We start from the raw sequence: 25,902 nt of genomic DNA on the forward strand, positions 1-25,902 counted from the left end.
ACAGAATCACAGAATATTAGGGATTGGAAGTGTCCTTTACAGATCATTGAATCCAGCCCCCCTGCCAAAGCAGGATCACTTAGGGCAGGTCACGCAGGAATGCATCCAGGTGGGTTTGGAAAGTCTCCAGAGAAGGAGACTCCACAACCGCTTTGGGCAGCCTGTTCCAGTGTTCTGTCACCCTCACTGTAAAGAAGTTTCTCCTCATGTTGAGGTGAAATCTTCTATGTTCAAGCTTGTACCTGTTGTTTCTTGACTTATTATTGTGCACCACCAAAAAGCGCTTGGCCCCCTCCACTTGACACCCCTCTGATATTTATAGACATTGATGAGATCCCTTCCGAGTCTTCTCATCTCAAGACTAAACAGCCCCAAGCTTCTCAGTCTCTCTTGATAAGGGAGGTGAATACACCCCTGTTCAAAGTATGCCAGAAGCCGATACTAGTTCTGTGTCTCTTGTTCTTCATCCATGGCTGTTGCTTTCTGGCCATGCACTGTTCATTAAGCCTCCCTTTTTAAACAAGTCACAATTACAGAGGGCAGTGTGACTGCCAGCTAAATGTCACTGTGCTCAGCTGACAGTCAGCATATGTAATGTTTTGTCATTGTTTAGTGTTCTTGTTTGCTTGTATGTCTCAAACAGGGAACTGTTGGTTTATTGTAATCAAAATGTATTACTAATGATGTATTCTGCCTCTAAAAGGTGGCAGTATCCCTGCTAACACAAAAGCTGCCTTTTTTTTTTTTTTTTCCCTTCAGTTTTCCAAGGAGCAGTGGCTTCTGATCTCTGCCAGCAAAAGCAGAGCTGTCTCAGTTAGACGAATATTAAGGTTGGACCAGGTGATCCTTGGGGTCCCTTCCAACCTGGCATTCTGTGATCCTGTGACTCTGTGAAATACAAGATGACTGTCTTCATATATTTAAAAGGATAAAGGTTTACAGTACACAAATGATACTTTCACTCAGGTGGTTTAAAAGAGAGCCAGAGTCACAACCCCTTCCAGTAGTGGTCATTTTCAAGCTGTGTGGATGGTGGCTATCTCCCAAAAACTGTTTCGGGACGGGGGGGTGGGGGGTGGGGTGGAAATTAAAAAAAAATCATGCTCACAAAATTGTGCAGCTTGGAAACGTGGACCTGTTCATACATGTGTGTGCAGAGGAACAAAGTCTGAATCTGTGGGTTCCTGTTGATGCTGTAAAGTTCTCACACCCTGCAGTCGCCGTCCCTGGAGGCGTTCAAGAAATGTGTACATGGCACTGTGGAACAAGGTTTAGTGGCCATGGTGGGCATGGGTTGATGTTTGGACTCGACGATCTTAGCTCCAAACAAAACAGTTCTATGATCCCATGCAAGTCTGGCAGATTTACAGGACATTAACTGGTTCTGATTGGTGGTTGGCCATACTGGATGCTTTTTCAGTTATGGTATGCATTCAACAGGCAAGTGGCTTTATAGAATCATACAATGTTAGGAGCTGGAAGGGACCTCTAGAGATTATTCAGTCCAACCCCTATGCCAAAGAAGGATCACCTACAGCAGGCCACACAGGAACACATCCAGATGGCTCTTGAAAATCTCCAAAGAAGGAGACTCCACAACTTCTTTGGGCAGCCTGTTCCAGTGCTCCTGCACCCTCACAATGAAGAAGTTTATTCTCATGTTGAGGTGGAACTTCTGCGTTCCAGCTTATACCCACTATGTTTAGCAGCAGCTAGGAACTGTAGTGGAGTATTTCATGTCTGAATTGCTCTTGAATCTTCCCTTGTGCACCTCCTTGTGAAGAAGAGTGTAGTAGAGAGAAATGAGCTGTACTGTTTCAATAAAAATCTGACTCAGCTGGTCTCAAAGTCCTGGTTTGCATTTGTGGTGCTCTTTCAATCTTTCTGTGATAATGTTCTGTTTTTCCCTCTTTCATTTGCAGAGAGCTTTGTGTTCCCCAGCTCATGGACTAGTGGTTGTTTGTGCCTTTAATATAAACCAGCTGTCAGCTGTGAAATGAGTGAAAAACTCAAGAATTCAGTAAACACTGTGGAGGGAGTCTGCTTGCTGCACCACAGTGTTTCAGTATCTCAGTGCCAAGCTGGACTAAAAATCTAGTATAAGTGATTTTAGAGTTGATTGGAATCATAGAAAGTTAGGGGTTGGAAGTGTTCTCTAGAGATCATTGAATCCAACCTCCCTGCCAAAGCAGGATCACCTAGGGCAAGGCATCTGGGTGGGTTTTGATTGTCTTCAGAAAAGGAGACTCCACAACCCCTCTGGGCAACCTGTTCCAATGGTCTCCCACCCTCACAGGAAAGAAGTTTCTCCTCATGTTGAGGTGGAACTTCCTGTGTTCTAGCTTATACCCCTTGTTCCTTGACCTGTTACCAGGCAAGCTCAAAAAGAGCTTGGCACCTTCATCGTGACACCCACCCCTCAGATATTTATAGATACTTGTAGATCCTCTCTCAGTCTTCTCAAGACTAAACAGTCCCAGGTGTCTCAGCCTTTCTTCATAGGAGAGATGTTCAAGTCCCTTTATCATCCTTCTGGAGTTTCCCTCTCTGGAGACTTTCAAGACCCATCTGGATGTGTTCCTGTGTGACCTGTGCTAGATTCTATGGTCCTGTTCTGGCAGGGGGGGTTGGATTTGATCTCCAGAGGTCCCTTTCAACCCCTAACATCCTGTGATCCTCATAGCTCTGCTGGACTTCTCCAGTAGATCCATGTCTATTTTGAACTGGGGAGCCCAAAACTGGACACAGTATTTCAGGTGTGGTCTCACCAGGGCAGTGTTAGATTAATGTCAGTAGCATTGCTGGAGAGTTGTGGAGAAAGCATATTCTTAGAATTTAAAGAAATGGTTTGGCACCAGAACCTTTCTAGTACAATTAAGCTGTTGCAGAAGATGCATTCAAGGCAGTCAACAACCTTAAAACACTAATCCCTATGCCTGCTTTTCTGTCCCAAAAGTCAATTGTTCAGCTGCCTAGGGTATAATTATTCCTTGTTTACTACATACTTTAAAATAACAGAAGCATCTGCTCCTTTCTTCTTCAAGGCAGCTTCCAGGTTAATCTTGTCACACAAATGCTCATGCCCTTTTACCCAAGTATTCAGAAGGAACAGCTGTTCCTTGTGCCATGCTGTCAGGAGACATTTAAAATCAGTGTTGTGCTGCTGAATGATCAACTCCTCCTTGTCTCCTGAGGTGCTCCAGGAAAAAAAAAGTTAGATGCAGCTCTCATGTTCCTGTCCTGTGGGGTGGATAAAGACTTGTGTGAGCCTTTCCCTACCTTGTTTTGTCTGTTTTGCTTTCTGCAAACGTTTCCTTGGCAAAGGCCCATACATTGCTCCATTATTTCTGCTTGCTCATGTTGAACGCTAGCCTGCCTTACCCTCACTTTATGGACCTTTTTGTTTTGTTTGTTTGGTCACAAGTGGTGTTCCCTAGGGCTCAGTACTGGGGCTGGTCCTGATGATCTTTATCAATCATTTAGATGGGTGGGCTGACTGCAGCCTCAGTGAGCTTTCAGACTACACAAAATTAAGTGGGAGTGCTGATTTGCTTGAGGGTAGGAAGGGTATGCAGAGAGGTCTGGATAGGAGCTAAGATCAGTTGTATGAGGTTTAACAAAGCCAAAGGCTGGGTCCTGCACTTGGGTCACAACAACCCCAGGCAATGCTCCAGGTTTGGGACTGAGTGGCTGGAAAGCTGCCATGCAGAAAAGGAGCTGAGGCTGCTAGTTGACAGCCTGCTGAGCACGAGCCAGCAGTGTCCTCAGGTGGCCAAGAAGGCCACCAGCTTCTGGACCTGGATCAGGCATGGTGTGGCTAGCAGGAGGAGGGCAGTGATCATGTCCCTGTACTCAGCAATGATGAGGCTGCACCTCAAGTACAGTGTCCAGTTTTGGGCCCCTCACTCTAAGAAAGACATTGAGGTGCTAAAGCAATGGAGGGCAATGAAGCTGGTGAGGGGTTTGGAGAGTAAGTCTTATAAGGAGTGGCTGAAGGAGCAGGGGTTGTTTAGTCTGGAGAAAAGGAGACTGAGAGGAGACCTTGCTGCTCTCTACAGCTTCCTGAAAGGAGGTTGGACTGAGGCTGGTGTCGGCCTCTTCTCCCAAGTATCTAATGATGGGATGAGAGGAAATGGGCTGAAGCTGCACCAGGGGAGCTTTGCAGGATTTATGGGTAGAAATATGTTATTTCCTGTGTCCACCTCCTGGGTGGCCACTGGAGATATAAGTACGTGGCAGTTTAGGAAGCACTCAGCCTAAACTGTCACAATCCCTTCCAAACCAGTTCAGTCTGTGAATCTGTGACTGGGACTAGGGCAGCAGTTGTAGTGGCTCTGTAAGCTGATGCCACTGCCAAAAGAAAAGGTCTTGGAGGCTTCTTCTCTGAACAAGCTTTTCTATCACAACTGCTTAACCACTTCTACAAGCTGATCATTTTAATCTATGTGTTTGCATGTATCCACTGTGATACGGATACAGGATGAGGCCTTTCCTAAGGGAATTTTCCTTTGTGGGCACATGAATGTTCACCAGCTTCAGGTTACACAGGTATGGAAGCGAATGGGAAGTGGGATAAAGTGCACAGTGTACCCAGGTAGAGCTTGTCAGATGAACTCAGGTGACTTCTCTGACTGGAAGGTGATGAGAGGAGCTTTTTAAAAGGTGACAGGAATCCAGTAGGCCTAATTGAAGGCAGCATCATAGGCACTGGGCTGATGTTACATGGGACATTGTGAATGGAAGATGAGGGGTGGGCATTTGAAAGCACTGGTTAGCACACAGACAAAACAGTCTGGTTCTGTTGGCTGACATGCAGCACTGCTCTGGAGCTGCCTGTGCAGCTTTTGCTGTCTGTGATGCTGCTGTGAATGCAAAATTGAGTGCTTCTGGTAATGTGTTGGTGGGTTTTAGAAATACAGCACAGCATTCAGGGAAAAAAAAAAACCAACCAACCAAACAAACAAAAAAAACCAGACCCCAAACCAGACAAACTTAATGAAGCCACAAAACAAATCAAACCAACAAAAAAACCAAACCGCCCCAAACAAACCAAACCCACCCCAACCCAGCAAACCAACCCAGCCCAACCTAACAAGTCAAGCCAAACCAATTCAAGTCGTCAAAACCTAACCAATAAACCCGACAAAGCAAACCAAACCAACAAATGAAAGAAAGCTAAACAAACCAATGGCACCAAACCATCCAACAAACCAAACAAATCAAACCATTCAACAAATCAAACCAAATCAGGCCAAATCAAAGCAAAGCAAACCAACCCAACAAACCCAACCTGATCCAACCAAAACAAAACCTAACAAACGAAACAAAGCAAATCCCCAGAGAACAACCCAAACATATCTTCTGCTGTAAAAGCAAAGAAAGGCAAAAGCTGAGATGCGTTCTTCTGTTGGGACACCTTCACTTTCCATTGCTGTGTGTCTGTTTAAAAAATAAGCTGTCATATGGTCTGAGGAACATGAAGGTGGAGCTTGCATGTTTGAAAAAATTCTCAACAAACTCAGCTTTAAAATAGTTGCCTTTAAACTGTTTTACTAAGCAGATTATTCCTGTTTGTTTACTTTTAATTTAAAGAGAAATAATAGAACATCCCAGCGGTTTGCTGTGGGCCAGGACTCTCTCCACTAAACCAAATTGCTCAAGGCTCTGTCCAGCCTGGCCTTGAAGATGGTTTAGAGTCTTTGATTTTTGTTTTTGAGTTGTTTTGTGATGAATTGAATTGTTATAAAGCATCCTAGTGCCAAAGGGAGGAATCAGTTGCTCAGATGCTTAGAGTTCTGGCAGATACATGCTGCATTCATGGCTTTCATGAATTTGGGTGAAGATCTGTTTTCAGAATTGAATGAACTTTCTAGAATTCAACCTCCCTGCTCTCCATGCAATGCCTCTTCAGTGAAGCAGAAATAAGGCTTGGCTGCAAACTTGTCATTGAGGAAGTTTCTGAATAGCCAGGTCCAAAAGAAAAGAATCACGTGGGTACTTATTTGCCTGTGCAGCTTGGTTCACTGTGCACAGAAACTGGGAGGGGACAAACCCTTTGATGTTAGCATCTTTTCAGTTTACATTTGGCTGCCCACAAAACAAGAATTTGAAGGAAATCAGAGGACTAAAGACCCCCATGTTCAAGTTGTAGAGGAAAATCATTTTGGTGCATGTCACTGTGCAAGCTGTCGAAAAGTCGCTGGTAGCTTGTAGGAGTGGGGGCTCCCTGTTTGTGATCAGGAGCTGAGAGGGTCTCTCTCTGAATGTGCTTTCACACAGTTGGAAGGCTGATAGGTTCCTTTCCCTTTCCATTTTCTTGGCAGGGAACAAGTTAAAACAAAAGAATAACCAACATAGGTGGCTCAGATAGCCTGTGTGGATGGAGATAATAGAATGGTTTGACCTGGAAGTGACCTCAAAGATCATCTAGTTCCAAGCCCCCTGCCATGGGCAGGGATACCTTCCACCAGACCAGGTTACTCTAGGCCCCACCTAGCCTGGTCTTGAACAACTCCAGGGAGGGGACATCCACAACCTCCCTGAGCAACCTGTTCCAGTGTCTCACCACCCTCAATCCTAAAGAATTTCTTCCTAATAGCCAGTCTAAATCTCCCTTTTCCAGCTTAAAGCCATTCCCCCTAATCCTATCACTATAAGCCCTTGCAAAAAGTCTCTCCTCAGCTTTCTTTAGGCCTGCTTCAAGTACTGGAAGGCTACTATAAGGTCTTTCTGGAGCCTTCTCTTCTCTATGCTGAACAGCACCAACTTTCTCAACCTGTCTCAATAGGGGAGTTGCTCCAGCCCTCTGAGCATCTTCATGGCTTCTTCTGCACCATCTCAAGCAGTTCCATGTCCTTCTTGTGTTGGGGGCCCCAGAACTGGGTGCAGTATTCCAAGTAGGGTCTCAGGAGAGCAGAGTAGAGGGGGAGAGTCGCCTCCCTTGTCCTGCTGGTCAGACTTCTTTTGATGCAGCCCAGGACAGGGTTGGCCTTCTGGGTTGCCAGCTCACATTGCTGGCTCATGTTGTTTTTCATCAACTGACATCCCCAAGTCCTTCTCCTAAAGACTGCTCTCAAGCCACTCCTTGCCTGGCCTGTATTTGTGCTTGGGATTACCCCAAGCCGGGTGTGGGACCTTGCGTTTGGCCTTGTTGAACTTCATGAGATTGTCGTGGGCCCACCTCTCAAGCCTGTTCAGGTCCCTCTGGATGGCATCACTTTCCTGCAGTGTGTCAGCCAGGCCACACAGCTTGGTGTCATCTGCAGACTTGCTTAGGGTGCACTGAACTCCAGTGTCCATATCTCTGATGATGTGGAAAGGTGGTTGAGTCACTGTCCCTATAGGTGTTCAAGAAATGTGTGGACATGGCACTTTGTGTTTGATTTACTTTTATAAATAGTATTTCTATTTAACCTCCAATTCTGAATGAGTGGGTTTATTTATTCCTTTGGGGTAAATCCATTCTGTCCTCAGTCCAGAGCTGTTCTCAGCTCAAACCGCGACAAGTGGGGAAATTGTTGCCTTTGGGGTGACTTAGGTTTGGGTGTTTTGGATTGAGGTTGGATGTTTTTGTTCTTCATAGAATCAAGAAGGCTGGAAGAGACCTCAAAGATCATCGAGTCCAACCTGTCACCCTAAACCTCATGACTATCTAAACCATGGTACCAAGTGCCACGTCCAATCCCCTCTTGAACACCTCCAGGGATGGTGACTCCACCACCTCCCTGGGCAGCCCATTCCAATGGCCAACCACTCTCTCTGGGAAGAACTTTCTCCTCACCTCCAGCCTAAACCTCCCCTGGTGCAGCTTGAGACTGTGTCCTCTTGTTCTGGTGCTGGTTGCCTGGGAGAAGAGACCCCCTCCTGGCTACAACCTCCCTTCAGGTAGTTGTAGACAGCAATGAGGTCACCCCTGAGCCTCCTCTTCTCCAGGCTAAACACCCCCAGCTCCCTCAGCCTCTCCTCATAGGGCTTGTGCTCAAGGCCTCTCACCAGCCTGGTTGCCCTTCTCTGGACATGCTCCAGCAATTCAACATCTTTCCTAAACTGAGGGGCCCAGAACTGGACACAGTACTCAAGGTGTGGCCTAACCAGTGCTGAGTACAGGGGTACAATGACCTCCCTGCTCCTGCTGGCCACACTATTCCTGATGCAGGCCAGGATGCCATTGGCTCTCTTGGCCACCTAGGCACACTGCTGGCTCATGTTCAGGTGCCTGTCAACCAGTACCCCCAGGTCCCTTTCTGCCTGGCTGCTCTCCAGCCACTCTGACCCCAGCCTGTAGCTCTTCATGGGGTTGTTGTGGCCAAAGTGGAGCACCTGACACTTGGATTTGTTGTTGTTTTGTGGGGTTTTTTTTAATACTATTTTTATTGTTACTGCAATTCAGTTCATGATATTCTTCAATATATTTGGTTTGCAGCAGCTTATTCTTTAACTCATTTCTATTTTCTAGCTAAGGCAAATGGAGTTTCCTGCTAAAAAAGGGAGTGAAAAGTATGTTGCTGCTGCTTTGGCCTAAGCACAGCAAAAGCTCCCAGTGCAGTGCATTTATTTCCTGAAACAGCTTTTCTGCAGAGCAAGAGCAGTTTAATTTAGCCAAATTGCTCACTAAAGACCTTACCTAATAATTTTACAATGCCTGCACTTCAGCACGTTGTCTTGGAGTTATCAGGAGAAGAGAAGCTGTTTCTTAATGGATAGAGACTCTGCCCTGGTTGCATTTTAAGTAGACATCTCCCTGGAGATGCAGTGTAAATGTCACATTACCGATTAGCATTTGGCATGGGGTACCAGAGCAAAGCAAGAGATGTCTCAGTTCAGGCTCTGAGAAAAGAGGAACTGCAACAATTCCTGAGCTCTGACAGCATTACTTGGACAATACAGTCTTCTGTGTTTTTTATGTTCCACCCTTCCAGCTTGTGACTGGGTCATACTAAGTGCTTTTGCAGCCCAGACATCCAAAGAGCCTGTGTTTTGATGTGCTCTGGTTGTGTCTGGAGGAGTTCAGCCCTGACTTTGTTGCCTTTCTAAACAAGGTATTTTTCTGTAGAACTGAAATCCAGGTGTATGCAAAAGCTCCCCCCAGGAGATCTCTGCTTAGCCCTGGGCAGGACAGCGTGCTGGAGAGCCCTACCCTTTGTGGTTTCTCACTTGGCTTAGTTCTCAGTGGGAAGGTGGCGATGGCAGAGTTGAACCTCAAGTGTGAGGCAGAAGGAAACTGCAAGGCTGTGTTAACTCTGAGCAAGCAGCCAAGTGAGGCGAAGCTTTAATGAAAAGGCCCAGTTTTCTCATCAAAGACAGCTAAATTAGATCCTGATTGCTCAGCAACAAAATGTCAGCCACGCTTCACTGATCCCTCTCCCACAAACGCATTCCAGTGATGGAAATAGGCAGTAGGTGCTAATCACAGAATCATGGAATTGTTTGAGTTAAAAAAGACCTTTAAGATTTGAATCCAACCATTCTTGAACTCTTCTAAGGCTGGTGCTAAACCATGTCCCTCAGCACCACATCTCTGCCTCTTGGAAACACCTTCAGAGGGGGGGATTCAGTCTCTTTTCACCATACTGAAAAAAAACCTGTTCCCTAGAGTTTTGGCTTCAGTCTGGGGCTGTTGACATCCCAGTTCTGTTTGTGTTATCCCAAAAGTGGGGTTCTTTACCTGGTGTGCAGCAGCCAATATAAACACAGACTGGAGGGATTTTAGTTCTCTCAGACTGGTGCAAAACCAGGAGCTAGGTGTATTCCACAGAGCTAGCTCTGCCTGTTTACAAAGTTTCACATGCTTGGCTTGGTTCATAGAATCACAGAATGGAAGGGACCTCTGAAGCCCTTCTAGTGCCTGGATCAGGTTGCATAGGAATGTGCCCAGGTGTGCTTTGAAAGTCCCCAGAGAAGGAGCCTTCACAACCTCTCTGGGCAGCCTGTTCCAGTGCCCAGGCACCCTCAAAGTAAAGAAGTTTTTCCTTAAAAGGAAGCCTCATTAACACACTCTGGATATCTCTTGATATCTTACTGCTTGACTGGTTTACAGCTTCTTTGACTTCAATTAAAGCAACAGTGCCTACAAAATTAATAAGGCATGCTCCAAGAGGAGTTGGTCTTTGTAGGTAAGGGCCTTCTCAGTTTAAGGGGGGGTGTGTTTTAGTATTAGAATGTTTTAGGTTGGAAGGGACCTTAAAGATCATCTAGTTACAACCCCGCTGCCATGTGCAGGGACACCTCCCACTAGACCAGGTTGCTCAAGGCCCTGTCCAACCTGGCCTTCAACACCTCCAGGAAGGGGGCATCCACAGTCTCCCTGGGCAACCTGTTCCAATGTCTCACCATCCTCAGTGTAAAGAATTTCTTCCTAATATCCGGGCTAAATCTCCTCTCTTTCAGTTCAAAGCTATTCTGCTTTTTCCTATCTCTACAAGCCCTTGTCAAAAGTCATTCCCCAGCTTTCCTGTGATGTCTTTCAGGCACTGGAAGGCTGCTATAGGGTCTTCCTGGAGCCTTCTCCATGCTGAACAGCCCTAGCTCTCTCAGCCTGTCCTCACAGAGGAGGTGCTCCAGCTTTCTGATCATCTTCATGGCTTCTTCTAGGCCCACTGTGATGGTTTGGTGTCCTGCTTGTGTTGGGGGCCACAGAACTGAGGTCTCAGGAGAACAGAGTAGAGGGGAAAATAACCTCCCTTGTCTTGCTGGTCAGTGATATGCTAATAAGTAAAGTTCAGTCATTAGGAACACACATCTCAACAGTTTGCTGATAAGTTTCTTCCATTAACAAGTTCTTGTTTCTTTAACTCTTGATGTCCTTGGCATCTTCTTACAGCCCTTTGTTTTACTGTGATGGGAAATTCCAGCCTAAGCCAGCCACCATCAGTCTTTCAGCACCTCTTCAAACCTTTAGTCCCTAGCAAGGCAGGTATTGTTTACTCCAAGGGACCAGCTTTACACCATAAAGCTCCTGATCAGTGGTCCTACTTAGAACACCATTGTGATATATTCAATCCTACCTTAAACAGTGTCACTATGACCTGGGCATTTATTCAAAGAGTTTCCCTTAAATAACATTTTATCACTTGTATTTCTTGTAGCAATCCTTTAAAAAGAGGTCTCCAGGCTCTCTGCTTAGTAGTTTCATCTAGCTGGCAGTGTTTAAACTCTTGATGTGAGTGTGGAGAAGGTGGTTTAATGTGTCAGCTCCTAAAATCACCAATTGGGAGATTAATAATTCCATGCCTTTTGGAAAAACTGATGTCTGCTTTTAGCTGCCAGCAGTTTCCAATGCTGAGAACTGGCTGCTCAGTGCAATCTCATTCCTGCTTGAGACTGTTGCTGAAAAGCAGAGGAAATTGTGCTGCCTGAAGGGTTTATGTGGATTTTAGTTCTTGATTGCAGTGGTACTTGAGGGCATCAGTGTTTCTGCACATAAAACGTTAATCAGCTAGATCACTTGGGTCACAACAACCCCATGCAATGCGACAGGCTTGGAGCAGAATGGCTGTAAAGCTGCCCAGGTAGAAAAGGACCTGGGCGTGTTGGTTAACAGCCTGCTGAACACGAGCTAGCAGTGTGCTCAGCTGGCCAAGAAGGCCACCAGCATCCTGGCCTGGATCAGCAATAGTGTGGCCAGCAGGACCATGGAAGTGGTCATGCTCCTGTATTCAGCACTGGTGAGGCTGCACCTCAAAGACTGGGTTCAGCTTTGGGCACCTGACTGCAAGAAATACATTGAGGTGCTGGAGCATGTCCAAAGGACAACAAAGCTGGTTAAGGGTCTGTAGAACAGGTTTGGTGAGCAGCAGCTGAGGGAACTGGAGTTGTTCAGTCTGGAGAAAAGGAGGCTGAGGGGAGGCCTCATTGCTCCCTACAACTCCCTGAAAGGAGGTTGCAGTGAGGTGTGGGGATTGGTCTCTTCTCCCTAGTATCAAGTGACAGAAGGAGAGGAAATGGCCTGAAATTGTGCCAGGGGATGTTTAGGTTGGATATGAGGAAAATTTCTTTGCTGCAAGAGTGCTCAGGCATTGGAACAGGCTGCCCAGGGAGGAGGTGGAGTCACCATCCCTGGAGGCGTTGAAGAAACGTGTGGCCATGGCACTTTGGGACATGGTTTAATGGCCATGGTGGTCTTAGGTTGACAGTTGGACTAAATGATCTTGGAGGTCTTTTCCAACTAAAACAATTCCATGAGTCTATGATTATTAGATTTGCACCTTTATGTGTATGCACACATTATATACATGAGTGTATCTGTGGTAACTATTTTGAAGCAGTAAAGTATATTTTGAGAAAGAATGCTTAACTAGCAGTTGTGTGATACTTTGTTTTTTGTTGTTGTTGGGGGTTTTTTAAATCTTTGGGGATTCGGTTTGGTTTGTTTTTTTTGGTGTAGTTGGTTGGTGTTCTTTTGTAGCTTGCTCTTCCCAATCAGAATATTTTGGAGAAGAGGAGAAATACTATGAAGGCAGGCTGGGAGAGTTGGAGTTGTTCATCTTGGAGGAAAGATGGCTCCAGGGAGACAGCAGCCTTCCATGATCTGAAGGGGAACTACAGGATACCTGGGGAGGGATTTTTGACAAAGGTTTGTAGTGATAGGACAATGGGCAATGGATTTGAGCTGGAATAGAGGAGATTTAGACTGGAGATTAGGAAGACGTTTTTTCCAGGGGGGGTGGTGAGACACTGGAACAGGTTGCCCAGGGAGGCTGTGGATGCCCTCTGGAGGTTTTCAAGGCTAGGTTGGACAGGGTCTTGATCCGCCTGGTCTAATGGAAGGTGTCCTTGCCCATGGCAGGGGGGTTGGAAGTAGATGAACTTCAAGGTCCCTCCCAACCCAAACCATTCTGTGATTCCACGGAAACACAAATAAGTCGTTGGGGCAAACTCAGTGTGGAGTCATGAAGAGTGGTGCTGGAGAGAAGAAATTTCAGACTGCTTTGTGAAAAAACTTTGTTTTGCAGGGTGTTGAGGGGTATGAATCCTTTTAGCTGAAGAAGGCAGGATGTCTGCTGCAGTCTGTACACAAGGCAGTGTGTAATTTTATCAGTCTCATTGGACACAGTTCCTCAAAATATTGTGAAAATCGACTCGAACAAAACCTCGCTGATAGCGATTGAAATGGGAAGTGCTGTCGGGCTGCATTTTGGAGACAAACACGTGCTGTGCATTTCTAAAGATCCTATAATCTGTGAAATCAGCAGGAAAAGGCTTTTGTTGCAATGTGATTTGAAAGGGGAGTTTCTATTCCCTTTTTCTCAGCTGCATATCAGCAGCCGACAGTTTGGTTGCCTCTGCTTCTGTCATACATCTGAGGCTACAGGAACTGTTCAAAGTTTTGTTTTGTTTAACCAGTAAATGTCCAGGTTACCCAGCACACAGACCATGAGGTGTTAGGTTAGGGTTGGACTCCATGATCTCAAGGTCTCTTCAACCACAGAATCACAGGGGCTGGAAGGGACCTTGAAAGGTCATCCAGTCCAACCCCCCTGCCAGAGCAGGATCACCTATACCAGATCACACAGGAACATACCCAGTGGGGTCTTGAATATTTCCAGAGAGGGAGACTCCACAACCCCCCTGGGCAGCCTGTTCCAGTGTTCTGTCACCCTTACAGTGAAAAAATTCTTCCTCCTGATTCCATGGAACTTCCTATGCCTCTACTTCCACCCATTGCCTCTTGTCCTGTCATTGGGCATCACTGAGCGGAGCCTGGCTCTTGGCACTCACCCTTCACATATTTATAAACATGAATGAGGTCACCTCTTAGTCTCCTCTTCTCCAAGCTAAATAGCCCCAGCTCCCTAAGTCTCTCCTCATAAGGGAGATGTTCCAGCAGGCAATTCTGTGAGTCTGTGTGTTCCTGGGTCTGGTGACTTCTCTGCCAAGCCTGGGGATGCTGAGAGGGATGTCTGTGGTGATGATGAGATTGAGAGCAGCTGTGCAGAATAGGATGTGGGGTACTGGTGGATGAGAAGCTGGATGAGAACCAGCAGTGTGCACTTGCAGTCCAGAAGGCAAATCATGTCCTGGGTTACATCAAAACCAGCGTGGCCAGCTTGTAGAGAGAAGCGATTCTGTTCCTCTACTCTGCTCTTGTGAGATGTCACTTGCAGTACAGTGTCCAGCTCTGGAGTCTTCAACACAGGAAGGACATGGACCTCCTGGGAGTGAGTCCAGAGGAGGGCCACAAAGATGCTCAGAGGGCCTGGAGCACCTCTCCTACAAAGACAGGCAGGAAGAGTTACAGTTGTTCAGCCTGGAGAAGAAAAGGCTCTGGGGAGACTTTGTAGCTGCATTTCAATATCTGAAGGGGACCTACAGGAAGGCTGGGGAGGGGCTGTTTAGGAGAGCTTGTAGTGGTAGGACAAGGGGCAATGGTTTTAAACTAGAGAAGTGTAGATTTAGGAGGAAGTTCTTCACAGTGAGAGTAGTGAAATCCTGGAACAGGTTGCCCAGAGAGATGGTGGAGGCCCCATCCCTGGAGACATTCAGGGTCAAACTTGATGAGGCCCTGAGCAACCTGATCTAGTTGGGGATGTCCCTGCTGACTGCAGGGGGGTTGGACAAGATGACCTTTGAGGATGCCTTCCAACTTGGTGCATTTTGTGACTGTGAGACCTGTGTCATGAAATTGCTGCTGGATTCAGGTCTGTCTTTTTTTTCTTCCCTACAGGCGATCTGGATTATGGTTTCGGTTGCGGAAGTTAATCATCTGGTTGCTGGGAGTGTACATAGCTGTTCCATTTCTAGTCAGAATTTGCCCTGCTATTCAGGCAAAGCTGGTCTTCCTAAACTTTGGTAAGTGACTCAGTCTGTTGGGGGTGGGTGAGGGGTGAATGGGAGGAGGTTCTTTTGTCTTTTGTTTGTCTGCACTGACTTTCACAGTATCATTAAGTTTGGAAAAAACCTTTAACATCAAGTCCAGCCATCAACTCAACATCCCCATGGCCATTCAACTATGTGCCAAAGTGCCATGGCCACATGTTTCTTGAACACCTCCAGGGATGGTGACTCCACCTCCCTGGACAGCCTGTTCCAGTGCCTGACCACTCTTGCAGGAAAAGAAATTTTTCCTGATATCCAATCTAAAATCCACAGGATTGAAAATGTGGAACATTACTGTATCGGAGATACATCTTTGTCATCTAGATCTGTGTTTAAACCTTACTTATGTTTTGTAGTTAAGTTTTGAAAAATATTTTCCTTTGGTTGTAGAAGGTAGAGTGGCCAACTCCAGATCTGTTGGTTTCATATCATTTTAGCCATTAATTTTCCCTAGCAGATCTTTGTTAGTTCTCCTTGAAGTTCCTAACTCCTAATTCCCAAGTGACTGAACTAATTGTCCCATAACATGTCCTTGCTCTAATATCCTTGAGGTGTTGTTCCTACTGGTTTGTATAATGGCAGTCAGATTTTACTTGTGGCTATATTCTTGTGAAAATGATGCTCAGAGGGCTGGAGCACCTCCCCAGTGGAGCTGGGGCTGTTCAGCCTGGAGAAGAGAGGGCTCCAGGGAGAACTTAAAGTAGCCTTACAGTACCTGAAGGGGGATACAGGAAAGCTGAGGAGGGACTTTTCACAAGGGCTTGTAGGGATAGGATGAGGGGGAGTGGGTTTGAGCTGGAAGAGGGGAGATTTAGACTAGAGGTTAGGAAGAAACTCTTTCCTGTGAGGGTGGTGAGACACTGGAGCAGGTTTCCCAGGGAAGTCGTGGATGTCCTTTTCCTGGAATTGTTCAAGGCCAGATTGGACAGGGCCTTGAGCAGCCTGGTGTAGTGGAAGGTGTCGCTGCCCATGGCAGTGTGGTTGGAACTAGGTGATCTTCAGGGTCCCTTCCAACCCAGACCATTCTATGATGAATACAAAGTGCTTTCTCACACACTTCATTAGAATCACACTGACATGTTTGAATAATCCACTGGAGAAGAGCATTCTCCCTCAGGGGCATGGGTTATGGCCTACCCTATCATACTGGTTGTTTACTTTCTGAGTGTAAATCTCTATTCTTCAGACATTTTCTCCTCCTTTTGTGTAGCAAACTACTTTTTTTACTACTGTTTGCTTCAAAAATGGAGCTTCAGGAGATAGCATTTCCATTTGTTTCTCAAGATATCTAAAGGTAAGGTGATAGCCATGCTCCCACCCTTAGGAACTGAACCAATTTCTGGATTTGTCCTTGTAGACAGGCTTTCATTCCATATTATTCTGAGGCACTTGGACCTATGAGTAGAGATTTCAAGCTGTCTCTGCCTAAAGTCTTCAGAAACATAAATACAGACTAGATTTAGTCTATCAGTGTGATTACAAATTGTGTGCTTTTCATCATGGGATGTGTTACAGGAGAGACCAAACAGCTCTGAAACACGTCAGTAAAAAACTCTTGAAGTGCTCAGTCTCCATGTGGTGTATGCCTAGATCACAGAATCACAGAATGGTTTGGGCTGGAAGGACCTTAAAGATCATCTAGTTCCAACCACACTGCTGTGGGCAGGGACACCTTCAGCTTGGTCAAGGCTCCAACCAAATTTGCTTTCAACACTTTGAGGCTTGGTGCTTCCACAACTTTTCTCATCACCCTTGTGGGGAAGAATTTCTCCCTGATCTCTCATCTGAATCCAGCTTCCAGTTTGAAACCATTACCACTTGTCCTGTCACTCCATGCTTTTGTGAGTCCCTCTCCAGCTCTCCTGTAGCTTCCTTCAAATCCTGGAAGGTTGCTCTATGGTGTCCTCACAGCCTTCTCTTTTCAAGGCTGAACCAGATGATGCCTGTTTGTAGAATGGATGGACCATCCCAGTGATCAATGCTATACATAAAGAGGGTCTGTAGCTCTCTGGTTTCCTCTTGCTTTGAGGTAGATGTTTGCCTGGCCCCATCACTAACACTGCTGTGTAACCTCTTTGTAGTTTTGTCATACAAACTCTGGCAAGAAAGTTGTAACAAATCAGGCAAATGGGAAAATCATGGCACAGGGAAAGTGAATGATTTTTCCTTAAGCACTGCCAAGAGTGGTTCATGTGCCTGTCCAGACCTCAACTACAGAATTTCCTGTCCCTTTGGAGGATCTCCCACCCCTTTGAGAGCATCAGTGAGTTCTGTGGTGACAGTGCAGTGACCCAGCAGGCCTTGGTGGTGTGCATGCGTTGTCTGCCACTCTTCCATGTGCTTTTGGGTAAGAGCAAACAGAGTTACACTTGTACAGATTTGCAGTCTGAGGGGCCACATTTATCAGGTGAGCAATGGCTGTTGTCTGCCTTGTTTGTGGAACATGTAGTGATGTATTCATTTTTATTTCTGGTGAGGATAGAGGGTAAGAGAAGTGAGGCTGAGGGGAGACTTCCTCACTCTACATCTACCTGAAAGGAGGTGGGTGTTCATCTCTTCTCCTTAGTAACAAGTGATAGGGCGAGAGGAAATGGCCTCAACTTGCATCAGGGGAGGTTTAGGTTGAATATTAGGAAGATTTTTTTTTCCTGAAAGTGTGGTCAGACATTGGAACAGGCTGCCCAGGGAGGTGCTGGAGTCACCATCCCTGGAGGTGTCCAAAAACATGTAGATGTGGCACTTCAGGACATGGTTTAGTGGTTGTGGTAGTGTTGGGTTGATGACTGGACTTGATGAACTTAGAAGTCCTTTTCAACCTTCTGTGATTCTGGAGGCTGAAACCATGTGTCATCCTGAAGCACACTCCAGCTTTGGGATGCAACCTTTATCCCAGGCAGTTTGTCTCATCAGCAACAGCTACAGCGATAATGCAAACAGTAAAAGGTTTGCCAGATCAGCTAACTCACCCCATTGACACAGCAAGAGCAACTGTCTTGCATCTGGGAGATGCACAGAGTAGGCTGGGCAGAGATGGTTACATGTGTGTCACAGAAAGCTTTGTCTGTCTCCCTTGCCTCTTAGCTTTAGCCTGCTCACTGGTTTGGTTTGTTTGTTTGGGTTTGGGTTTTTGGTGTGGGGTTCTTTTTTTTTTTTTTTTTTTTTTTTTGGATGGTTGCTTGTGTCTTTTTTACCTTGCTGTATTTATGTTCATATTTCAGAAACAGCTGTAGCCAGGTTATAGAATCATAGAATGGCTTAGGTTGGAAGAGACCTTAGGGATCATCTACTCCAACCCCCCAGCCGTGGGCCAGGACACTTCTCAACTACACTTGGTTGTTCAAGGCCTCATTCAGTTTGGCCTTGAACACCTCCAGGAAGGGGGCATCCACAACCTGTTTGGGCAACCTACTCCAGAGTCTCACCACCCTCATACTGAAGAACTCCTTAAAATCTAGCCTAAACCTACTGTCCCTCAGCTTAAAACCATTCGCCCTAAGGTCTTCCCAGCACAGTGCACTACCTGGTACAGTGGTTCAGTGCCTTGGTGAAGTAGTTTTGTAAGAAAGTAAAGGTAAAAATAACTAACAAGATTTCATTGTCTTTTTTTTTTTTTTTTTTTTTTTTACATTTTTGTCTTTTATTTCATTTCAGTGAGGGTCCCATATTTCATTGACTTGAAAAGACCACAGGATCAAGGTTTAAACCACACTTGTAATTATTATCTGCAGCCAGAGGAGGATGTAACCATAGGAGTCTGGTAAGGAACCCTGTTCTGTGCAGTGTGTGTGGTGCATCTTTATCCTTCTCTTTGTTCCCAATGTTGCCTATCTAGTATTTTTGCCATGCACATGGTGGCCATTGCCTGCCCTGATTTGTGGATATTTGTGTTTTCCTCTGCCAAGTGACTGTGTGCATGTTAGAAAGTATGGAAAGGTCTGAAGCTCATCATGAAATGCAGTTGGCCAACCTGTATGTTCAGAGAAACTTCATCATTTGGAATCCTAAAGGTCCCAGGTCTGCACTGTTACAAAGATCCTGTATCAGATGAGACCCAAGGAGTTTGACCTTTTGTCATTCGACTGCTATTCAGATTTGTTCTTTTTTTCTTTTTCTTTGGTGTACAACAAATGTGGGGGAAGATAGGAAAAACAGCATCAAAGTGTTAGAGTAGGAGGGAGAATATTCCGTGTGTCAAACATATGTAAGGTTTGGAGAGTGGGTGAGAGAACAGAACACAGAGTTTACTCTCTTAACAAAAAAAGTGACAGTGTCAGAATCAGTTGTCAATTTGTCATCCCAGGCAAGGGCAATTAATTTTAGCTCCTTGTTACCCAGGATAAGCTCAGAACACTGTTGTGGGGTTGGTTTGTTTGGTTGGGTTTTTTATGTTTGACAAGGCCTGCTTTAAGTATTTCCCATGTTATTTCAGCAGCTCAAACCAATTCCTGCATGACCACTTTCTCTTCTGTCTCAGCACCAGAAATCTCAAAGCCACAGAAAATTTCCTGCTAGCTCTGAAGAAAATGCCTGCAGTTTGAATAGATACGCAAGAGCAGCAAACAAAACACCTGGGTCTATTTTTGAATCTTTTCCTTGTGCTTACAGAGCATTAGGAACTAAGTAGAAATACTTATTAATTGCTATTATTGTCATAAAACTTCTACCACCACCTGAACTACATGAAGGTGCTTCCCAATTCAGGGAGGTGATAGATGGGCCGTGTAAGGTGTGGAGGGACTGGAGTCTTCTTTGCTGCAGACAGTGATTTTAGCTCTCTGAGCTGTAGTAATTGGAGTTTTTAGTTCTCTATGTGTAACTATCTGTACTAAGGGATTTTGTCTTCCATTGAAGGTCTGTGGCCTTTTGGAACTGGGCCAGTGATACCCTGCTCCATAGAGATGGTGCCTTCCCTTTAAGTGAATCTGGGTGAAAGACATGTTGAGAAGCTGAAAGTTGAGTCTTTCCAGGGTAGGCTGATAAATAAGGGTTTGTGTCTTCACTTGGGTGATTAAAATTCTACCTGCTAAGCTGTTGAATAGGCTTAGATTACAGTCCTGAGATTTCTGGTTATCTTCCCATACAAGCATACTGTGCTGTCTTCCCTGAAAGAGAACTTCCAGCTTGTGGTGGCAATTCGGAAGTCCACATCATTTGTCTTGATATTTCTGAGCTAGGTTTTCATCTAAGGTTGGAGCCTTGCTTTAATGCCAGAGTGGCTTAGTTCAGAGCGAGACAGATGATCTTTCACCTCCTCCAAAAGGGGCAAAAGAAAAATGGCTTCACACAAAGGCTTGGATAGGATTGGAAAGTTTACATGGAAATGCTCTTAACAACTACACAAAACAGTACCAAGCATATAAAACACACTAAAATCCATAGTCTGGGCTTAACACAGAAGCTCATTAAGTCAAAGCTTTTACAAACCTCCCTCTAAACCAGACTGACAAGCCCCCCCCTCTACCAAACCTCTCTGCCCCTCACACCACACCATTCTGGCACAGCTACAATTCAGCTTGGCAGCTCCAGGCCCCAGTTAGGCTTTCCCAGGCCTGATTGGCAGCATTGCCAAGGCTGGTAACAGCCTGTGCGTCCTCCTGGGAGGAGAGAGGGAGCTAAAAAAGGGAAGAAAAGGGAAGCAAAGAGAAGAAAAGTGAAACTGCAGCCAATTTTATAGGGATGCGGGACTTATGGGAATGAAATACACCTTCTAGTCCACCTCCTGGACACTCTGGACCTCCTGGAGGTCTATAACTTCATGGTTTGTAAAGGTACCTACCCTCTAAACTATAACATAGTGTAAAGTCTTGTGTTCAGTGTATTTCTGAAATGAAGTCCTCAGCCTGCCTTGTTCATAAGTTTTCAAAAGTCTTGAGAAAGAACAGTTGGAGAAATTGTGAATCCTGCAGTTCCTGAGGCTTCCCCCCCCCCTTCAAGAGGGGATTGGACGTGGCACTTGGTGCCATGGTTTAGATAGGCATGAGGTGGAGGGTGACAGGTTGGACTCGATGATCCTTGAGGTCTCTTCCAACCTTCTTGATTCTTGATTCTTCTTGAGAACTCAAAAGTCTGCTTGGCTGTATGCATGCAAGCAGACTTCCCCCCCCCCACTCTGGGTTGGTTTGTCTCCTTTGAGCTTTATATCTGGGAGGAAGATGTGGACAATGGAGTTTGTCTTCCATAGAAAATGGTTTGTTAGTACTTAAATTACTTTTGACAGTTGTAAGCTTAGCAACAATTTGAGGTGGTTGTAGCCATGGACTTGCTTTCAGTGTTTATCTTCTAGAATAAGGAATTTAATACTTTAAATGCCTACCTTCTTTTTGGACTATCATTCCTCTCCCCCCCTCCCTCCTCTCTCTCTCTCCCCCCCTCCCTCCTCTCTCTCTCTCCCCCCCTCCCTCCTCTCTCTCTCTCTCTCCCCCCCTCCCTCCTCTCTCTCCTCTCCCCCCCTCCTCTCTCTCTCTCTCCCCTCCCTCCTCTCTCTCTCTCTCCCCCTCCTCTCTCTCTCTCTCTCCCCCTCCCTCCTCTCTCTCTCTCTCCCCCTCCCTCCTCTCTCTCTCTCTCTCCCCCCTCCCTCCTCTCTCTCTCTCTCTCCCCCCTCCCTCCTCTCTCTCTCTCTCTCCCCCCTCCCTCCTCTCTCTCTCTCTCCCCCTCCTCCTCTCTCTCTCTCTCCCCTCCCTCTCTCTCTCTCTCTCCCCCTCCCTCCTCTCTCTCTCTCTCTCCCCCTCCCTCCTCTCTCTCTCTCTCTCTCCCCCTCCCTCCTCTCTCTCTCTCTCTCTCCCCCTCGCTCCTCTCTCTCTCTCTCCCCCTCCCGAGTCTCTCTCTCTCTCTCGCCCCCTCCCTCCTCTCTCTCTCTCTCTCCCCCTCCCTCCTCTCTCTCTCTCTCTCCCCCTCCCTCCTCTCTCTCTCTCTCTCCCCCTCCCTCCTCTCTCTCTCTCTCTCTCCCCCTCCCTCCTCTCTCTCTCTCTCTCCCCCTCCCTCCTCTCTCTCTCTCTCTCCCCCTCCCTCCTCTCTCTCTCTCTCTCTCCCCCTCCCTCCTCTCTCTCTCTCTCTCCCCCTCCCTCCTCTCTCTCTCTCTCTCCCCCTCCCTCCTCTCTCTCTCTCTCTCCCCCTCCCTCCTCTCTCTCTCTCTCTCCCCCTCCCTCCTCTCTCTCTCTCTCTCTCCCCCTCCCTCCTCTCTCTCTCTCTCTCCCCCTCCCTCCTCTCTCTCTCTCTCTCCCCTCCCTCCTCTCTCTCTCTCTCTCTCCCCTCCCTCCTCTCTCTCTCTCTCTCCCCCTCCCTCCTCTCTCTCTCTCTCTCCCCCTCCCTCCTCTCTCTCTCTCCCCCTCCCTCCCTGGCTGTTATAGATTGTAGCCTTTTCATCTAATGTGGTTTGCCTTCAGGAACCTGGTGTCTGAAAACACAACACATGATCTTCTCGTCAGACTCTGAGCCCCTCTTTTTCCTCTGTCTGTCTGTGGAGTCAGATGCGCTTCTTATTTAGAACATACTTCCCCAGAACAGCTGACTTTGATTGTTCTGAATATCTGCTGACCTCACTCTGAATCTTGTTTATGATGTGTAGGTATGTTAATTGAAGTACTTCAGTGTCATAAAAGCTGAACAATTGATACTCTTTCTGCAGAGCAGTGGGAAGTTCAGTGAGTGTGCTTTGGCTTAGCCTGTGAAGTTTGATGCCTTGCACAGCCCTGAGTATTGAAGGCAGCAGTGATGGAGGTGAAAATGTAGAAATAACCCAAGCCACTGTCTCTTAAATCTGGCCACTTGTCAGCTAATCATGACACTGTTATCAGGAGTGTGCTTGAGGTGTGTAAACTCTGGTTACTGTAAATTCAAGTGGCAGGCATTGAGCCAGCAAGAGGACAATGCCAATTTCCCTTCTGCATACAGGCACACAGTCCCTGCAGCCTTATGGAAGAATGCCCGAGGAAAGGACCAGTTGTGGTTTGAAGATGCTCTGGGTTCCAGCTATCCTGTAATCCTTTACTTGCATGGCAATGCAGGAACAAGGTGAGGTACAAAACAGTGTTGGCTTTGGTTCATGCTGTGTTTGCTTGGCTTGCCACAGCTCCAACAGATTGGTGAGAAAGATGTGGGCAAACTTTTTAACAAGGTCTGGAGTGATAGGAGGAAGGGTGATGGTTTCATACTAAAAGAGGGGAAATTTAGACTGGATACAAGGAAGGATTTTTTTTTTTTCCACTGAAGGTGGTGAAATGCTGGCACAGGTTGCCCAGAGAGTTGATAGATGCCCCATCCCCAGAAACATTAAAGGACAGATTGATGCTGTGAGCAGCTTGCTCTAGTTGAAGATGTCCTTGCTCACTGCAGGGAGATGCCATGGTTTAGGTGCAGCTGGCAGCTAAGCCTCATGCAGCTGCTCACACACTCCTCTCTCCCCCTCCCCAGTGGGATGGGAAGGAGAACCAAGAATCATAGAACGTTAGGGTTTGGAGGGCACCTCGAGAGATCGTTGAGTCCAACCCCCCCTGCCCAGGGCAGGTCGCACAGGAGCACATCCAGGCAGGTTTTGAATGCCTCCAGACAAGCAGACTCCACAACCTCTCTGGGCAGCCTGTTCCAGTGCTCTGGCACCCTCACACAGTAAGGAAATTTCTCCTCATGTTGAGGTGGAACTTCCTGTGTTCCAGTTTGTACCCATTGTTGCTTGTGCTATTACTGGGCACCACCATCAAGAGACCATCACCTTCATCTTGACACCCACCCCTCAGATATTTATAGACATCAATAAGATTCCCTCTCAGCCTTCTCTTTTCAAGACTAAACAGCACCAGGTCTTTGTCTTTTTTCATAGGAGAGGTGTTCAAGTCCCCTAATCATCCTCTTAGCTCTCTGTTGGACTCTCTCCAGTAGATCCCTGTCTCCCTTGAATTGGGGAGCCCAAAACTCAATACAGTATTCCAGATGTGGTCTCCCCAGGGTAGAGTAGAGGGGGAGGAGAACCTCTCTAAACCTGCTAGATACACTTTTCTTGATGGACCCCAGGATACCATTGGCCTTCTTGTCCACAAGGGCACATTGCTGTCCCGTGGATAAGCTAATGTCCACCAGAACTCCAAGGCCTTTCTCCATGGAGCTGCTTTCCAGTAAAATCACCCCTAGTCTGTACTGGTGCCTGCTGTTACTCAACAAAGGTAAAAACTCATGGATTGAGATAGAGTTTAAGAGAACAACACAGAGAGGGAAGAAAAAACAGTAAGGACAATAGTATTAATTAAATAATATATAAAATCAGTTATGTGCAATGCACCTGCTCCCCACCCAGACCTGCCTGAGCTATGTGCTTCCCCCAGCCAGTTTCCCCCTTACATACTGAACATTTCAGATTCACAGATTGCATTGGGTTGGAAGGGACCCTCAGAGGTCATCTTGTCCAACCCCCCTGCAGTGAGCAGGGACACCTCCAACTAGATCAGCCTGCCCAGGGCCACATTGGGTCAGAATGCTAGTAAATCCCCTTGTCTGCTTCCCTTCAGCTATCCTGATTGTGCCCCCTCCCAGCTTCCCATTAAAATTAACCCTGTCCTAACTGAACACAGAATGTTAGGGGCTGGAAGGGACCTCAAAAGATCATCTAGTCCAACCCCCCTGCCAGAGCAGGATCACCTAGACCAGATCACACAGGAACACATCCAGGCAGGGTGAATATCTCCAGGGAAGGAGACTCCACAACCCCCCTGGGCAGCCTGTTCCACCCTCACAGTGAAAAAATTCTTCCTCATGTTCACATGGAACTTCCAATGCCTCCACTTCCACCCATTGCCCCTTGGACTGTCATTGGGCATCTCCAAGATACAAGTGCATTAAAGAAACTTTCCAGTTCCTTTCATGAGCTTATTTTAGCAGTTAACACATGCTGAGGAAGGAAAATCAGAAGGAAAGAGGAAGGCAATGTGCTGGTCATGTTTCACTGGTTTGTATGTATGGGATACTCATCTTTAACAGGAGCATTTCTAACATTTTAATTTTATCATTGACCATGTGTATCAGCTGAAGAAGCTGGTTGGTTTTCTCTGTGAGAAAACAGAGGAAAAAAAAAACAGAAAACCCATGAGCACAGTGTGAAACCTTCTGGATGTTTCTCACAATCATGTTCTTACTGACACATCCGGCATGAGACAGCTCTTCAGTTCATAATTAGAACATGGCCTTTTTCCTTACCTAGTATCACAGAATGGGGGGGGTTGGAAGGGTTGGAGTCCAGCCCCCCTACCAAAACAGAATCACCTAGAGAAGGTCACACAAGAACACATCCAGGCAGGTTTGGAAAGTCTCCAGAGAAGGAGACTCCCACAACCTCTCTGAGTTTTGAGTGCATGCTCTGCTGAAGCTGCTGTCTGCTTAGCTGCTCTGCAAGAGCAGAAACATTGCAGAAATACAAGTTCCAGCATGTGAAGCAAAGAAACTCAGGTTTAACTGTGCTGGTAGTGAAGTTTTGCTAGTTTTTACATCACCAGAACATTGCCCTTTTCACCTTGGGGGGGGGGGTTGGATTAGACCCCACCCCCACCAATTTGGAAATTTACCCCAAGGAGCAAATTTACCACACTCAGAATTTTGGAAGTAAAATGAAATTGTGTTTACAAAGCAGACTAAATCTCAAAGTATAAAGGGCAATAAACATATTAAATGTGTGTGTGTGTATGTGTGTATATATATATATATATGTGTGTGTGTGTATATATATGTGTGTGTGCATATAGATACACCTGAATTTGCAGTTTAACACCATCCACAATACCCCCTTGTACAAAATTCAGCTTTCTCACCCCCCTCTGGACACAAAAGGGCCCAGAGGGCTGTGTATTACAGTTAGCCCCAGTTAGCTCTCTACCTGCACTACCTTATAGCCCAAACAGAAGATTAGTCAGGCAGCATGCAAGAACAGAGAAGCCAGAAGCCAAGCAGAGCCAGCCCAGAAGAGAAAGAAACAAGCTTCTGCTGCAAAACATAAGATATTCAGCAGGCCAATGGAATGAGATCAACTTATCTTGCATGATTCTGTGTCCAGCCTTTAAAAGCTGTCCATCCCTAGGCTCAAATCACCTAGAAATCTTTATAATTAAG

At 46.3% G+C, this 25,902-nt stretch overlaps 1 protein-coding gene across 1 annotated transcript in view; it reads left to right on the forward strand.

Moving 5' to 3' along the window:
• ABHD12 (abhydrolase domain containing 12, lysophospholipase) overlaps positions 1–25,902 on the forward strand; it is a 57,379-nt gene that overhangs the window by 13,499 nt on the left and 17,978 nt on the right. Inside the window, exons 2-4 of the mRNA XM_054397359.1 lie at positions 14,663–14,787; positions 18,466–18,571; positions 22,705–22,824. Of these exons, the coding sequence (XP_054253334.1) occupies positions 14,663–14,787; positions 18,466–18,571; positions 22,705–22,824 (351 nt within the window). The remainder of the gene's footprint in view (positions 1–14,662; positions 14,788–18,465; positions 18,572–22,704; positions 22,825–25,902) is intronic.

Source organism: Indicator indicator, chromosome 2, assembly GCF_027791375.1.
Source record: "Indicator indicator isolate 239-I01 chromosome 2, UM_Iind_1.1, whole genome shotgun sequence".
Taxonomy (NCBI): Eukaryota; Metazoa; Chordata; class Aves; order Piciformes; family Indicatoridae; genus Indicator; species Indicator indicator.